Source organism: Macrosteles quadrilineatus, unplaced genomic scaffold (genome assembly GCF_028750875.1).
Source record: "Macrosteles quadrilineatus isolate MER2022 unplaced genomic scaffold, UCM_ALF_1.0 Scaffold_2__2_contigs__length_208266976, whole genome shotgun sequence".
Taxonomy (NCBI): Eukaryota; Metazoa; Arthropoda; class Insecta; order Hemiptera; family Cicadellidae; genus Macrosteles; species Macrosteles quadrilineatus.
The window spans coordinates 11,829,992-11,847,912 of record NW_026542595.1 but is presented as its reverse complement, the minus strand read 5'-3'; the positions used below and the strand labels follow the sequence as shown (position 1 = coordinate 11,847,912).

Sequence of the window (17,921 nt, the reverse complement as noted above, 5' to 3'; positions counted from 1 at the left end):
CCTACGCACTATGGAGGTTAAGACAATGAGAAATTCGTCTATAGAGGTCACGTTTGTCTTGTAGAGGTTTTGTTCTAAGAATATTCGTTGTAAAGAGGTTAATCAGTCCTAGCCCATGTCACAAACAAATTCGTCTTATGGAGGTTTTTAACTTAATTACTATGATGTATAGAGGTGTTTTTAGCATTGACCTACCAATATGAATGATTCAAGGGGATTTTTAAAAATTTGTCTTATCGAGGAATTTGTTTTACCGAGGTTCGTACTAACGAGGTAGGACTGAATAGTGATTTTACAGTGTTGTTAACAATTTACAATACTACAATATGCTGACATTACAATGTTACTTACATTTAAAAGTGAAATATTATTTTTAGCTTTTTCTAAATGTGGTAGAGGAACATAAATATCCTTCAGCAAGTCCACGTTCAAAAGTTGTTCTTCTTTTACCTTTCTGCTGTATTCCTCAAAATAGTCAATCACATTTTCAGGTTTTTCCGAAATTAGTTTATTCAAAACATTTGTTAAATGAGACCATCTGAAAAGAGGTTCTAAGTATTAGGTCTACATGATCAAAATGTTACCTAAAGTAAGATAGGCAGTTTTACACTACAAATGGTTCCCTAAAGCCCCTGCCACACGGAGGTGGTTCTTTCCCCACTTAACAATCCAGCTAGAACCAGCAGAAAACCCAGCATCGTATGACTGATCTTCCAGCGGCTACAAACACTCGCATGAGCTAGAGCTGGTACCTCTAGCCTCTGAAGGGTTTAAACAGATTTAAATTAAATACATTTTGGGAAGTAAATATAATATAAAATGATATTTTCCCCTTAAAATTATACAGTTATAGTTCGGCCGCTTAGAAAACGACCTGCACGCTAATGCTAAACCAATGCTGGAGGAGGTCGCTTTCTAAGCGGCCGAATTATAGTAGGTGTTTTCTTGTTGTTAGGTAGAGCTGTGGACCCGTCCTCATACCTGCACATGGGATCACGCTTCCCAATACATTTGCTTGGGTGCAGGTGCGAAGGCTTGGTTCAGATGGTAGCAGAGCGTGGTTCACTGGTATCGTCAGAACATGGACAGCTCAATGAGCCGCATAATGTGAAGCATAACGTTGAGGAAAACTTTTTGCTTAAATTCAAGCAATTGTAGTTTTTACGCGTTAGAGCTATTTAAAAACTTGTTAGAGAAACTAATTCAGGCTAGAATATCTTTATTTGTGTCGTCAAGGTTCACCTACATTATTCCTACTCTCAGTTTTAACTGATTACTTCTAATGAATGCTAAACCCTTTGCTTCGATTCGAGTCAACATGTTGCAACAAAGTTTTATCAGCATTAAGAATTGAAAGAAAAAAAACTACCGGTATTGCCTTACTGATAATCTGTGAAAAGTAATTTAAGTTGGGTCATTTTATTTCTTTTATTTTAGACATCCCCTAAACTAACAAATTTTCTCCGTATAGGAGCCCTGAAAAGTAGGATGATATCAACCATTTCATGTGCTCCATTTTTTTACCCAAAAACTCCGGGTTATACCATAGACCAAAAGAATTAAATAACTTATAGTCTGTCAGCCGTGCTGTGTTTACCATGGTTACCATAGTTTCTGGCGTAGACCGCTGGAAGCACCATGCAGTTACGTAGCACATATGCCGTAACTACATGATGGCGCTCCCAGGTGTGTGCGCCAGATCCTATGGTAACCGCAGCACAGCTGACAGTCTATATTTAATTCTTTTTGTCTATGGTTATACCAACTGGACAGCCATAATAATCGGCTTTGAATAGGCTAAATCAGCAACACCATTGAAAGTTGGTAAACTTATTTTAACGTGTTGTCTGTCAGTAAGAGTATATGCCCCGCATCAGAACATGATCACGGTGTTCAGTGGAGTTTCTCTTAATACCCGTCCCAAAGTTTTGACAGTATGGATTTATTTGTCGAAATAGAATAGATAACTCTTGTAGCTACAAGATTTGGATGACAATTTTCATTTTCTCTATTTGAACATTGTATATTAATTGTCTCTTCTGAATCATGAAAATAAACTTTAGCATTAGCAACTCGACCGTTGAATACATAGGCTAAACATTATTCCTTCTCTTTATGTTTGGTCTAATATTGAATATGCCTACTTTTATATAACTGCAGAATAACTTTGTCTCAAATATTAAAGTTAATAAGTTAATGTAAGCTAAAATAAAACTTAAATCTTAAATATTCTAAAAACTTACACTGATGAATTGTGGGCTCCTTGTGTTTGAAGATACAACTTAGTTAATCTTATATCATTATCAATATTAGGAATCCCACTTGTAAATTTTGAAGCAACTGAAATGCTCTTATTTGTAGCGTCTGACTTTCTATTTATTTCTGAATGTCTAGACCTTAAATCACTTTTCAAACTCACATTCCGATCACTTTTTGAGCCCTGACTTGTACTCCAATCCTTCACATTTCTCTGAAAACCTTTGACGCTTGGCTTTACATCTAGTTTCGAAACAAGTCTATGATTTTCATCTTCTTTGATATTGTTTCCAACTAAACTTTGGTTTGACATGTTTTCTAGAGTGAATGCCAGGCTTTGTTAAGTACTAGGTGTAATTTGAACATTTACTCATTCAGAAAGTGATGTGATTATCAAAGTTACACTGGTTCAGATTTTATACAGTTGAGGGGTAACTCCACAGCCAAGAAAAAGCAAATATCTTCCTCACCTTGGTGAATATTTTTGTTAGGTATTGGAAGATAAAACGACAGGATGAATGTATCAACAATTAATTATGTTGAACTTACCTATGTAACTTATGTTTGTTAGTAAACACATTATTATTTCTGTGAACATGTGGAAGAAGTGTAGTAAACAGTAGTAAATAGTTTTCAGCCATATGTATTTAATAACAGTTAAATTTTGTCTAGTTATATTACAAATAGACAAGATTATTCTTACAGTACACATTGTATAGGTAATTTGTAAGATGGTTTATAACGAATTATTGATGATATGCTTGCTTAATGACTTTGGCCAAAAAAATAGTATATGATCACATCTATGACTGAGCATAATTTTGCACTTGCTCAGAGGCACTAAGGTTTTGGTGTACCCTAAATAAAAATTTGTCTTGGAGCAATTTTCTCAGATGAAAAGGGCAAAACTGTCATGAGAACATGGAAAACAATACTTAATCATCATAGGCATAGTTACCCCACAAAGATTTAGACAAGTTTTTTTTCACCAAATTATCAAAAAGAAATTTGTTTATCAAAAATAAAGTTCAACATTTAATAAAGGATGGATAATTGCATTAATTTATGTAGTAAATTAATTAATATAGGAGAATGACTGTTCCCTCCATGACTTATTATTGCTTTAAATACAAGTGAAGTCATTGTGGGAAGCGCAGCACCCTATAGCCGAAGGATAATCGGATTTATAGATGACTGTAATTAGGTTTCATTGTTTATTTGGTGTTATGAATGAAATGGGATTTCATAAATTACATTTACTGGTATATATATATATATTCTGAAAATATTAGTCTGATTTTCTATTGATAATATAATGTTTTTTTACGAAGATTGTGAAATATTTACTTAAATATTTTCTTTTTTTAGCAAATTTCCCATGTATAGGGAATATTTAGGAAATTTCCCATATAGGGAATAAGCTATTACCGTAGTACTCATGCTGAGACCTGGACCCAGGACCAATTTACTTTTTCGTTTTGAGGTCTCTAGAGGCCAAAAACACATGAAATGAAATGAAAATGAAATGAAATGAAATGAAATGAAAAAAATGAAATGAAAAATACTTTATTCCATCAAAAAACACAAACACAATTGTTACATAGCGTTGTACAGATGGATTATTCCCCACATAGGCACAGCCTGTGTGTGGGGAATGAGCTTTACCAGTAGTCAAACATACAATGATACAATTAAATAGAAAAATGAATTAATAACTAAAATTATTATTTTACAAACTTTTGGAATAAGGAGAAAGATTGCACATTGAGCTAACACAAATGAAATTTTAAAAACTATTGGAACCACAAGAGGAAGTAAAGACGAAAACAAAACTACACATACGTAACAACCGCGTACGTATCAACTGAGACTCGGAAACCACACACACACATACGCAGACGTACACACACAGACAGACAGCAACACACACCCAACAGACAACACACTTCAGCTCAGTTGCACCAGGACATCAGGCGGCTGCTGGCCCCACAGTTCCATTAGTTAGGCCATCTCTGCTCTGTCCCTGCATGTCCATTCACTCGCTCCCTCTCACTCACACTCACAGTCACACGCACGCACATCCACACACAAACACCACAGCCAGACGGTCATTCATCGATATATTTGACTGTGACGGCTTTAAAAGGAATACATGGATACAAACAAGCTGTCGATATGCCCGCGTCCGATTTCCACCAACCATTTATTTACGAGTTTTTTATATTTTAGCAGACTGCACGGCTCCGGATTTTTTAGCTGAGTGGGTAATTTTGAAAAAATGACTGTTGCAATGTATTGGGGGGACGTTTTATTAATACTTTTAGTGATCTTAGGTAACTCTATCCCGGTGTTCAAAGCAAATCTTGTAGGATAGTTGTGAGAAGTTTGTTTAAAAAGAGAATTTTTGTTTTTGAAAATGTATATGATTAATGATCTTACATAAAGCTGTGCAAGATTTGAAACTTTGAACTCGTCAAAGACATATTCTGAGGGGTAGCGGCGAGGTTTTCGTAGAGCAATTTTTATAATGGCTTTTTGAATAATTTCGATAGGGGCCAGAATACTTTTATAGCCACCACCCCACGCTAGATTCCCAAATTGTAGAATAGACTGTATGTATGCATGGTAAATGTTTTTTAGAAGATCAAGAGGTAAAATTTTGGATATATTAGAAAAAACAAAAATGAATTTACGTAGTTTACATCTAATTTGATTTATGTGACTAGTCCATTTCAGCCGGCTATCAAACATCACCCCTAAATACTTAAACTCATTCACACATTCAATACTTTCACACTTGTCACATTCAATCTCGGCACCACAACTATGTAATTTTAAATCTAAATCTAAAGGATCGTAATCAGATCTTAGTGAAATCGGCATGTATTTTGTTTTTGATAAGTTTACAGTTAGCTTATTCTGGTCGAACCATATCGCTTGACAGTGAGAAGGCCGCGCTCGGCGCTGCTGTACACCTCCGGCCAGCTGTCGCCCTCGAACAAGAGCGCCGTGTCGTCGGCGTACAGAAAGATCTGCCCTTTGTTTAAGTTAATTTTGCCCAGGTTATTTATGTATATTAAAAATAACAGAGGCCCCAAGGTCGAACCCTGGATAACTCCATAATCAATTCTTTTTTGCGAACTGTTTTGGTTTAAAATCGAGACAATTTGGAAACGTTCAGCTAGATAATCTTCAAACCATTTTAAAGTGACACTTCTCACCCCTATACATTTCAACTTATTAAGAAGTAATCGTCTGTCAACGGTGTCAAAGGCTTTAGCTAAACCTATAAAGACAATCAAGGGTTTTTTGTTTTTACTAATAGAATCATGCAGACTATTAGTTAAAGAAAAAGGTCATCATTTAAATTTTTGTCCTTACGGAAACCAAACTGTTTATCAAAAAGTAATTGAAAATTTGTTAAGTAGTTTTCGATGTTTTCTAACACACTTTTCAATAAGTTTAGCGAGTACACTGGCCAAAGTAATTGGACGATAGTTGATCAATTGATTTTTTTCACCATTCTTAAATATAGGAACTACTTTACCAACTTTTAAAATTTTTGGAAATGTGCCCTGCGAAAAACTGGTATTAATGATATGTAAAAGTGGATATTTCAATTCTTCAAAGTTATTTTTGATAAGTTTTGACGGAATGTTATCAGCCCCAGGAGCAGACCCCCCTCTCATACCCCGAACGACAGTTGACAGCTCCGCCTCACCCACGGGCGACAGCTGGGTAGTGGTATCCGTCTGGAAATCGTCATCGTTGATTACCGGCCCCAGAACCTGAGGGACAGCACGAGCTAGGTTGGCACCTACATCTACGTAGTAGTCATTAAACGCATCAGCAATTTTTTTTATTGAGTCCTCTTCTAAAGTTTGGTTATCTGGTATAAAATGTTTTACAGGAAAATCGTCCTTTTTTTTATTAAGTCCCATAATTTCTGTCATGTTTTTCCAAAGGCGACGTTTGTTATTTAATGAGTCGGATATTTGATCCTTATAGTATTTTTCTTTTGCACTTTTGATTGCAGTATTCAAAGTGTTCCTATAGTTTATGTAATGTAATCTAAGTGCCGGGTTGAAAGGTTGTTTTTTCAACTGTTTACTGATTTTATCCCTAACACGAATAGAATTAACAAGTCCAACAGTGATCCATGGTTTTAATTTGGTTTTTTTGGCAGAAAAACTGTTATTTGAAGTAGCCGCACTTGTGATCTCCTGCAACTGTCGCACAAACTCCTCGCAGGCCACATCGACGTCCTCAGTAGCGAGTACCGAGGACCAGTCATGTGACCGCAACAATCGCTGGGCGACCTCTGAGTCGACACAAGTAAAGCTTTTGTTGGAATATCTGTTTGTTACCTTATAATGATTATAGTCAGCCGATGCAACAGTTATAAAATGGTCGGTTATTGAAGTGTGTATTATTGCTGACTTAACTGTATTTACATGTTTTATGTTGGTAAAAATGTGGTCAATGCAGGTCTTGGAATCAGCTGTAACTCGAGTTGGGCTATTAATGCATGGTGTAAAGCCTGCCGTATAAAGAACGTCAAGATATCTCTGGGACAAAATATTTTCATTGTTAGGCAGAATGCAACAATTGAGGTCACCAACCAGCCAGCACCGCCCGCAAAGGGACCGATCATCCAGATAACTCTCCAGATCGTCGATAAAAGGTTCAAGGTCAGACGACGGGCTCCTATAAACAGCCAACAACGACAGCCCCCCACCGCCAAGCGATATGTCTAATTTGATAGTTGTGGCACCATACAATCGCACTTCCTCACAACTCACAGCAAAGCATTTATTCACATACACGATCACACCATCATTCTGATTCCTTCTAGCCTTACTTACAAACACATCATATCCATCCATACTTACAGGCACACAACTTTCATCCGTCCAAGTCTCAGTTAAAACTATAATATCAAATTTTTTATCATAATTATTTAAAAGAACAGTTAACTCATCAAAATTCCTATTGTAGCTCCCTAATATTCAGATTAAGAAATAACACACTATTTTGTACATTACAATCCACCTCCTCGAAAAAATTAAAGTTGTTGAAATTATTATAAATAAACTCATTTACTTCTAAAAAATTTTCAACATTTTCTAGCTCCTCGCTTTGCATCTTACAGCGAAAAAAGTAAAAATATTCTGAAAAAACCCCTACCTGCCCGATTTACAAGGAAGATGGTATAAAATCAATAACTAATCGTCTTAAACTTATTATTAATGAAACATTACTAGCAACAGACTAAACTAAATGACAACAAACTATCTAACACTGTATGAAGAGCGATCAGAATGCGCTTCGGACCGGTTTTATTTTAACTGAACATAAATACGTATCTTACTTTTGAATTGGCTTTTTAACAGATAATTGATTTAATTCTTGAAACAAAAAGATTTTTTTAAGAATCTATGGGATCTATGTTGTGAAACAAAAATAAAATGTTAATCCTCAATTTATCATTTAAAATGTCAGATAAGAAAAAAAAGATTGTAGACAAAAATATATATTTAAAAATATTTAAGTAAAGTAAAAAGCATGTACGTATAAATTAATGATCTATATCGGCTTGGCCATACTTCCTGAGAATAAAGTTACAGAAAGTTTGTGGAGTGAAATTGATTAGGAACTATCATTTATATATTGATATATATATACATATATTGATATTAAAATTGATTTATTTATATATGAATATTGCCCTAGATATTTATTCTTCAAAGATATTTGAGTTTATTACGTGAATAATGGAAGTTAATAATTTATAATTTATATACATACACAATCCGTTCAAAGTCATATATATATTTATTTATATTTATATATATTCTTCTATATATATAAAATTACAGTGTTGTCTATACATTTGGTCAGAATAATGCAGTTTTTGGTTATTTTTACGTTTCATAGCCTAAGAAAGTCGAAAGGAGTCTTATCTTAATTTCTGTTTATCTTTCTGTTTGTCTGTTTGTCTGTCTGTCTCTTCTGTCATTCTGACAGATGTGCTAGTCAGAGCAACTTGTCTTTTAACGCTACTGTTGGTGCCACATGCCAACAAGCTTGGCTGTGTATCAGGGAAAATGGAGGACATTTTGAAAAAAAACTCAAGTTATTGGCATCAAGTAAAAGGCAACTATTGAAACGTTACGGAACATTTATTTAAGTTTTGTTTGGTATTGTGTGCTTTAAAATTAACTTTTAGTTTGTGTTTGAATAGCTAAAAATAAGTATTTTGGAGGTGTTAAAAAAATATTTTAGAAATCAAAGATCACTTTACTGTGTTATTTTCCATTTGCATGTGTTTAAGCGCCCACAATCAATAAATTGGCACACTTTACATGGTTTAGTTTTGGGTTTTCGGTGAACATATTGACAACATTTACAGTGTAGCATCTAAATTATTTTAGAGGAAGTATTTCCTTATGCTTAAAAAAATCTTAAGCTAGTACTATGTAACCAATACCTTAAACAATATTCAATGTATTCAAAAATAAAAACACTTAATTATTATTGTATTACAAAACATAACATAATATGGATGTTTATCTTATAGATCTTTAATATCCTTATAATAAATCTCACAAGAATTCTAAAAATTACAATAAACCCTATTCAAACATAATTTGTAATGCAGCTATTGCCAAATTATTTAAGCATATACATGTTATTTTAAAGTAATGCGATTTTGGCCATTCTGTGTTTTTAAAGAGAATCTCTTAAATTTAAGAATGAAAAAGCAAAGAAACAGTAGGTTTTTATACATAATCTTAAAGGTTATTAACTGAAGAAGTTGTTAGTAATATTTGACACTTTATATAGTCCAGTTTAACATAGAAAAACTTATGTAAAACATTTTTCATTTTTCTCAAAAATCACAAATTCAAATTTCCGTTGCAGAATAAAGGCTTATACAGATGATTCATCTCAATTAGTCTGTAGGCCTACTATTACTATTGGAAATTTAATGGGGACAATGTTTAGTGCACTTGTGGCTATTTTATGTAAGCAAATACAAATATTTAGGAAAAATATTATTTGTCTGCTATTCCCTACCTGTGACGTACTTGTCCCCAATCCTAAGTAGTTTAACACATAAAGATTTTTAACACTAACTTCGTTCCACCCTGTATATATATATATATATATATATATTTATTTATATATATTCTTATTTATATATATATATATATATTTATATGTATCACCTATGTGTCCATTATTATTAGATGATAACTCAAGCAAAAATTATTTGATTTTGATGAAATTTGGCACAAACGTGTAAACCTACATTTATTCAAACGAGTTGGCGAACCAGCATGATCGGACTATGAGAACGGGGTTTCAAGGGGTGTTTTATGGGGTAAAAATTGGTTATTCCCATTTTTGACCCTAAAAGCATACAATTTTGCAATTTCTTTTCAAACCATTTTGTAGAGCTTAAAAAACAAGTAATTTAGTATATTGAAGCTTTATTATGGACCTAATAGATACAAAGAAAATTTAAGAACAAATTAAAACTCCCATGTTATTGTTATGGAGAATAAGTAGGCCTAAACTGTTGTATTTTGCTTGTTTATGAACTTATTTTGATCAAATTTGGAAAATCTATTCATTTCATCCTATGAAACATTTCACAAAAAACACTTTTTTACCCTCCCAGTTGCAACAAACCTAAGTACCTACTCGTTAAACAATGCTATTTGTATGGGGAATGTGATATTTTTAAGGGGATATTTTAGAGTAAATCCAATCAGGTAAATAGAAATTTGCTTAGTTGTGCTGCGGAGGGGGTAATTTTCTTTATTCTCTTATTACAAGTTGCAGTCTTGCTTGATTTCGAGCAACGTGTTATCTAGTAAATATATAGTCAATAGTAATGCGCATTATCCATGAATCTAAATAAAGCATCACAAACATCTTTTTTCTAGTAAACAACACCAGTTAATTAATTGTATTGACCAGCTGTTCCATTAAATAAATAAAATTAAATAATTTTTGACGGTGGTCAATTACTAGCTCATGTTCTTCAAGTTATTTTTGTATTACTATTTATATCATTTGCTTATTGTTCAACTTGAACAGATTGTAAATTAAATTAAGTTAAAAAAAAAAAAAACCTTTGGAAGCATGAAACATACCCCATTGGAAATCGACTTGTGGGGCAGAGCCCCTAAGAAATTTGCCCATACCAATAATTTTTGGCAATTTCACACACTCAAGGCTTCATTGTTACGTGCCGTGCCATATGCCTATATTTTTATTTTGTAATGGCCTTAACAGTTCACTGAATGTTTGATTGTATCAATTTAATAATATAATTTATTTTGAAATATTTATTTCAATCCTAAATTAAAGTTTGCTAACAATAAATTGCCTCAGTACTTGGGAATTAAGTTTTGGTGAGAGATAGCTAAGTAAAATAATCAGTATTCGATCAGAACTATATTCCCCCATATCGTGTAATCTTTGCTCGATAGTTGTTTGAGTCAACTGAACTGATGTTTATTGTTAAAATTTCAAATTTTCAACCAATTGATGTTTGTGTCTTTGTACTGTATTTTTTAGTCTATTATGGATCTGTTAGTCTATGGATGGCTTATAAACACATGTTACAAGTCATCCTTTGTTTACTATTTTACTTTCTCCCCCTATACATAGCAAGTTATAAGAAAGTATTGTTTTCGTCAAAATTTTAGAGTTTGAGTTTTGAGTGGATATATCCGTTTTGGGCCCATTTGGACCCAAAAAAAAGTGGTTTTCGAAGTGATGTCTGTGTGTGTGGATGTGTACAGAGCTATAGACTACACCTGTGGTCCGATATTGATGAAATTTAGTATGTAGCTCCTAATCTATGGTATCTCCAGGCTTTTTCATTTTTTTTTATTTTTTTTTATGGTGATTTTTTTATAAAAACCCATAAATAACGGAAAAATAGGATTTTCTTGAAAATGGCCCTAATGATTTTGATAAACATTTAGAATGTTTTAGTCCTTTAAGTTTTAAACAAAATGGTACTGGTAGAACCCCCATTCCTGTAAAAATTAAGGTTACAAAGTTACTGTAAATTATGTTATTTTCCCATGGTAAAAAATTGTCTGTTATTGTCCTTTATAATTCTAAACAAAATTGTTCAACCTCTAATTCCTGTAAAAATTAAGGTTAAAAAGTTAAGAAAGCAACTTTTGTGATTTTGCCTTTTAAATATCATAGTTAGTTACATTGCATGATAAAGGTTGTTGACAAGCTAATGGAAGAAAGTATGTGTCAGATTGCTGATACTGTTTATTTCTTGTTATTTTGTTCAACCAAAATAGTTACTTAGCAACCCATAAGGCCGATGTTAAATTTTTAATTTTCAAATGAGTTATGTAGTAAAATATGAATTTTCCTGTGGTAGTGGCTGTCACCAATCACGTTTTTAGGTCTATAAGTCCCTAATTTCAAAATTTAGTTAAAATACTTTCACTGTATTTCGAGATATATATAACAGACAGACTGTGCTCGTATTAGAGAATAGGATACTCAATGTCGTTATGTCCATCGTTGTATTTGAATTTGCGGTTTATATGGTTATTGCATTACAGAAACGACCGGGGATTATACATCCCCCAAGGGGGATGTGATTATACTTCCTGTTCAACTTCTTGGTATATTTATAATCAATGGGTATTGTTTATGACCCCCCCCCCCCCCCCACTCACCTAAAAACACTTCGGGAAGTCAAATCAAATCAAATCATGTTATTGAGCTAAAATAACGTAAATGGCTGTCTAGGTCACAATACCTTCCCGTTGCAAAGCACTGGTATATCAGCTCGCAGCTCGTACATTATTAAAATAAATATTATTCAGTTTTCCTTATTCTTATTAGCTATCTGTACACTTCAGCAAGGTACAACTATGTCTAGACAACAAAATTGAATGGGGGGTCAGAAACAATAGCCATTGATTATACATCCACCCAAGAAGTTAAACAGGAAGTGTTTAGATTCTATGCTTTTAAAATAACATATGATTCTTCATGTTTATCTTACATCTGTTTACAAATAAGTTGTTGTTATGTTTTTGAGAATAGAAACTTTTACTGTTACTAAAAAATGTCTCCTTTATTTAAAATTAATTAATAAATACCCCCGCCGCAGCAAACCTGCAGACTAAGCGAATTTCCATTAACCTGATTGGATTTACACTAAAATGCCTTCATAAAAATAGCACATTTATTTCCTATTTAAATAGAATTAGTTTAACGAGTACTTAGGTTTGCTGCAACAGGGAGGGTAAAAAAGATTTTTTTTATAAAATGATAATAGTTTAGTAAGAAATAAAAGTATTTTCCAAAATCAATCAAAATATGTTCATAAACAAGCAAACTACAACAGTTGACTTATTCTCCATAAGAATAACATGGGAATTTTAAATTTACAATTTTTTTGAATTTTCTCCGTAACCATTAGGCGCATTATAACGCTTCAATATACTAAATTATTTGTTTTTTTAAGCTCTACAAAATGGTTTTAAAAGAAATTGTGAAATTTTGTGTTTTTAGGGTCAAAAATAGGAAAAACCTATTTTTACCCCATAAAACCCCCCATAAACCCCCGTTCCCATAGTCCGATCATGCTGGATCGCGAACTCATTCAAGTTTATCCCGCCTTACACCTTCAAACCAAATTTTATCAAAATCGGACAAAAATTTCTCAAGTTATCGTGCGGATGGACACATATATATATATATATATTTATATATATATATATATATATATCTCTATATATAGATATATAAAAATTTGAACGAATGGTGTTTTTGGCCTCTGGGGACATCAAAATGAAAAAGTAAATCGGTCCCGGGCTTAGGTCTTACCATGAGACCTACGGTAATAGCTACTTCCCTATAGGGAAATTCGCTAATAAAAACTAAACATGGCGCAGTCGTGCATTTGAGTGTATTTATATTTTGTTTGTGACTGCTCAAAAATGGAATTCAATAAACCAGATAAGTTATCATTAATTGGCAATATGCCAGAAAATTTCAAGCAGTTCAAGGAAGACGTTGAAAACTACTTTGTAGCCACAGAGACAATGAAGAAACCCAATCCTGTAAAAGTGGCACGATTGAAGAATTTGATGGGCAAAGAAGCTTTACAGCTGTACAATTCTTTAGTCACAGATGTCACTGATGAAAGTATAGAATCCATCATGGGTGATCTGGGAAATTATTGTTTGCCAAAAAAGAATGAAATTATGGATGTTTTCAAATTTGTCACATGCAGACAATCTGAAGGAGAATCATTTGACAAGTTTCTAGCTAACTTAAGGCATCGTGCAAAGATTTGCGATTTTAAAGATCAAGAGTCTAAACTAATGAAAGCACAGATAGCACTTGGAATTTTTTCCAGAGAAACCCAGGAACGTTTGTTAAGGGATGATGCACCAATAGACAAAATTATTGAATATTGCAAGAGTATTGAGCTTGCTGAAAATAATTGAAGATTATAAACAAAGAAAACGACCGGGTTCCTTTTTTCAGTACTGACCAGATAAAGCCAAAATCATATAACATTTCTGAACACCAATGTAGGAAATGTGGAAGGAATCACGACTATAACCAGACCTGTCCTGCATTAGGCAAATTTTGTAATTGGTGCAAGAAGCCAAACCATTTCAGCAACGTCTGTTTGAAGAAACGTGCTCCAGCAACAAGGCAGAACAAAGACAAACCTCAACCTTTGTATAATATTGATGAAAAACAACAAGAGGCTGAAGAAAACGAGGCTGAATTGATTGACTCTGTACACTTGGTAAACGCCGTCAAACAAAAGGTATGGTTCAAAAACTTACTGATAGACAATACCTTACGTGTCAATTTCAAACTTGATACGGGTGCTGAGGTAAATGTAATACCTTATGATATCATTAAGAACTCTGGCTTATCATGTAAACTAAGAAAAAGTAAGGTACGACTAGAAGCATATGGTGGCTTTAAGATAATACCTTTGGGAGAGATTACTGTTCAAGTAGAAACGAATGAGAAATTAGATATAATGGATTGTATTGTAGTAAAAGGCAGTTCCACACCTATCTTAGGGCTTGAAGCATGCACTAGATTAGGGTTGATACAAAGAATCGATGACCTAGGTAAAGTAAACTTGAATACGAGTGCTTGTAATGGCAAACAAAACATATGTGATATTTACAAAGATGTATTTAGTGGTTTGGGCTGTTTTCCTGACCAATGTTCTATTAAGTTGACAAATAATGCGGTACCTCAAGCCAATTCAGCTAGGCGTATCCCATTGAAAATCACCAAAAAATTTAAAGACAAGCTTGATGATCTCATAAATAGAGGTATAATTGAACAAGTCAATGAGCCTGTAGAATGGGTGTCAAATGTAGTGATAGTTGAAAAACCTGATGGCTCATTGAGAATATGCATTGACCCACAAAATTTGAATAAGTACATTGTTAGAGAGAGATACACGATTCCCACTATTGATGAGATATTTCCAAAATTAGGTAATAAACAATTTTATAGCATCTTAGATATAAAAGATGGCTTCTATCACATCAAACTAGACGAAAAATCTAGTCAACTTTGTAACTTCAGTACAATATATGGAACTTATAGATTTTTACGTTGCCCATTTGGTTTAAGTAATTTGCCTGAACTATTTCATAAGTGTGTAGCAAGATATTTTGAGGATATTCCAGGAGTAACGGTCTACTTTGATGATTTATGCATAGCTTCTAACTCTAAAGAAGAAAATGATGAAATACTCAAGAAAGTCCTAGAGCGGGCCAGAAGTCTGAATATTAAATTCAATATAAACAAGTTCCAATACTGTCTACCTGAAATTAAATATTTAGGTGTTATTTTTAGCAAAAATGGTATGCGTCCCGATCCAGAGAAAGTTGAAGTTATAAAAGCTCTAAAGAACCCTTCTAATAAGAAAGAACTGCAAAGTTTATTGGGTATGGTCATCAGGGCCTGATTACCAATTAGGCTAATTAGGCTGGAGCCTAGGGCGCCAGTCACCCAAGTGTTTTAGGGGGGGGCGCCAGACAGCTAAGACAAAAAAGTTGGGACTGGGGGCGTAAAGACCCCATCTAAAGGCCCTAATAAAACTGTTTTAGGCGCAGGTGATTAACAGTTAATTTAGAAAGTACGTATATACGTATGGTTTTTTGGATATTTTAGGTTAGGTCTACTTTTGATTTAATACAATCATATGTTTAATAAACTGTAAAATGAATAAATTATTTTAAATCAAAAAGTTTTACATTCCTTGAACAACCGATTTGTTACTATTTTAAGCCTCGTTAGCACTAGTGCAGCACGACATGGATTGGCGGCCATCATGGCATTTGTTTAACATTGTACATAAGGCGATTTGCAGTTTTAAAAGTTCCTAATCAAACCATGCATTAATTTATGATCAGCTTTCTTTTGTTTTTAAATAAACTAAATAGTAGTATAATGCCTTTGGTAATTTTTAATTTTTAAATTCAGAATTAGTATTCATACTTTGAAATTTTGAAAGTGGTGGCAGAGAGGAGGGCTTGTGGTAGGGAGGAGTGGGGGGGGCGCGAAAAAAACTTCAGCCTACTGGCGACTAGGAGCCTTAATCAGGCCCTGGGTATGGTAAACTTCCTTCGGTCTTTCATCCCTAACTTATCACAAATAACTTCGCCACTTAGGGAGCTCTTAAAGAAGAATGTTCATTGGCAGTGGACTGTTCTACACTCAAGAGCTATCGATAATATTAAACAACTAATCTCTAGTGACCAGATTATTGCTCCCTTTGATATGACAGCTCCTATAATCATACAGTGTGATGCGTCTCAAGATGCTCTTGGGTGCTGTTTGCTACAAAACAACAAACCTGTTTACATGGCGTCTAGGTCTCTTAACTCAGCTGAGGTCGGTTATGCCCAAGTTGAGAAGGAATTGCTAGCAGTATATTTCTCCTGTTCAAAACTACACGCTTATGTATACGGACATGAAGACATCACTATTCAATCTGATCATATGCCCCTTGTGTCACTAATGCAAAAACCTATCAATAAAATACAGAATAATAGATTAAAAAGACTTAGGCTAAAGTTATTGCCCTACAATTTCAAAATACAGTACTTGGCTGGAAAGTCATGTATATAGCTGATTTCTTGTCACGATGTGGCGTAAAAACAAATGAGCCAGTTGACCTCACCATGCTAGATATGGTACACTGTGTAACCGAAACAGGAATTGTAAATTTTTCAGATGAACGACTTGAAGAGTTCAAAAAAGAAACTGCAAGTGATGACGTTTTGGGACAAGTTGTGAAGTATTATGTAAATGGATGGCCTACATCATTGCCTTGTGGTGGAGATCTGGCACATTATTTTAATATCAGATCTGACATTGAGTTGAATGATGGCTTACTGTATTTCAAAAACCGTATAATTATTCCGAAGAAACTGAGACCCATAATTATCAACCGACTGCATGAGACCCATCTTGGGGAAAGGAAAATGAATTCAATTGTCTCAAATTTCTATTACTGGCCCGGAGTAAGAGCAGTTTTGAAGAACATTGTTGACAGATGTAATATTTGTCAGAAATATAGAAGATCAAACATCAAAGATCCACTCATTTGCCACGAAACACCTAATGTTCCATTCTTGAAAGTTTCCGCAGACATTGCTGAATGTGCTGGGAAGATATACTTGATACTTGTTGCCTTCTACTCTGGATGGTTAGAGGTGGTCAAAATGAATAGTAAAAACAGTTTATCTGTGAAGAATGCATTAGTCCAAATATTTGGAAGATTTGGGATTCCACAGATTATGATAGCTGACAACATGCCTTTTGATTCTTACGAACTAAGAGAGTTCGCAAAGGAGTGGAATTTTAAAATACAAACTACAAGTCCTAACTATCCTCAAGCCAATGGCTTAGCAGAAAAAGCTGTAGGTATTGCTAAAAAACTTATAAAAACGTCCTCAGAATCAGGATCAGATCTAAATTTGAGCCTACTTAACTACAGAAACAGTGTTGTTGCAGGACTTGATTATTCTCCAGCTCAGTTACTAATGGGGAGGGTATTAAGATCAAAATTACCTCTTCCAAATGACAGATTAGAGCCAAAGATAATTCATCAAGATGTAGCAGATCAAATGCAGACAAAAAGAATCAATCAAAAATCATATTATGATAAGACGACAAAACAAGAAACAGTATATAATGAAAAGGATCCCATTTATGTACAAGATGTTCGGACCAAGATCTGGGAGCCAGCTATCATAGTAAAAGTTGGTGAAACTCCAAGATCATACGTAGTGCAATATACAAATGGAAAACAATTCAGAAGAAACTCATTTTTCATAAGAAAAAGAAAAATTGAATTTGTCAAAGGGGAAGATGTTTAGATATTTAATATTCTATGCTTTTAAAATAACATATGATTCTTCATGTTTATCTTACATCTGTTTACAAATAAGTTGTTGTTATGTTTTTGAGAATAGAAACTTTTACTGTTACTAAAAAATGTCTCCTTTATTTAAAATTAATTAATAAAAACTAAACAGGAAGTATACTCTCTTGGGGGATGTATAATCAATTCAATAACCATATAAACAGCAAATTCAAATACAACGATG

At 33.7% G+C, this 17,921-nt stretch overlaps 1 protein-coding gene across 2 annotated transcripts in view; it reads right to left on the bottom strand.

Moving 5' to 3' along the window:
* Positions 1 to 17,921, bottom strand: part of LOC128985870 (radial spoke head protein 4 homolog A) — a 68,868-nt gene that overhangs the window by 20,457 nt on the left and 30,490 nt on the right. The window contains exons 1-2 of one of the 2 annotated variants that reach the window (XM_054405823.1): positions 2,244 to 2,817; positions 352 to 538 (exon numbers count right to left, since the gene is read on the bottom strand). The exons of the other annotated variant lie outside the window; for it this stretch is intronic. Of the exons in view, the coding sequence (XP_054261798.1) occupies positions 352 to 538; positions 2,244 to 2,569 (513 nt within the window). The 5' untranslated portion in view covers positions 2,570 to 2,817. Of the gene's footprint in view, positions 1 to 351; positions 539 to 2,243; positions 2,818 to 17,921 lie in introns of those variants that run through there. 2 annotated transcript variants of the gene reach the window in all.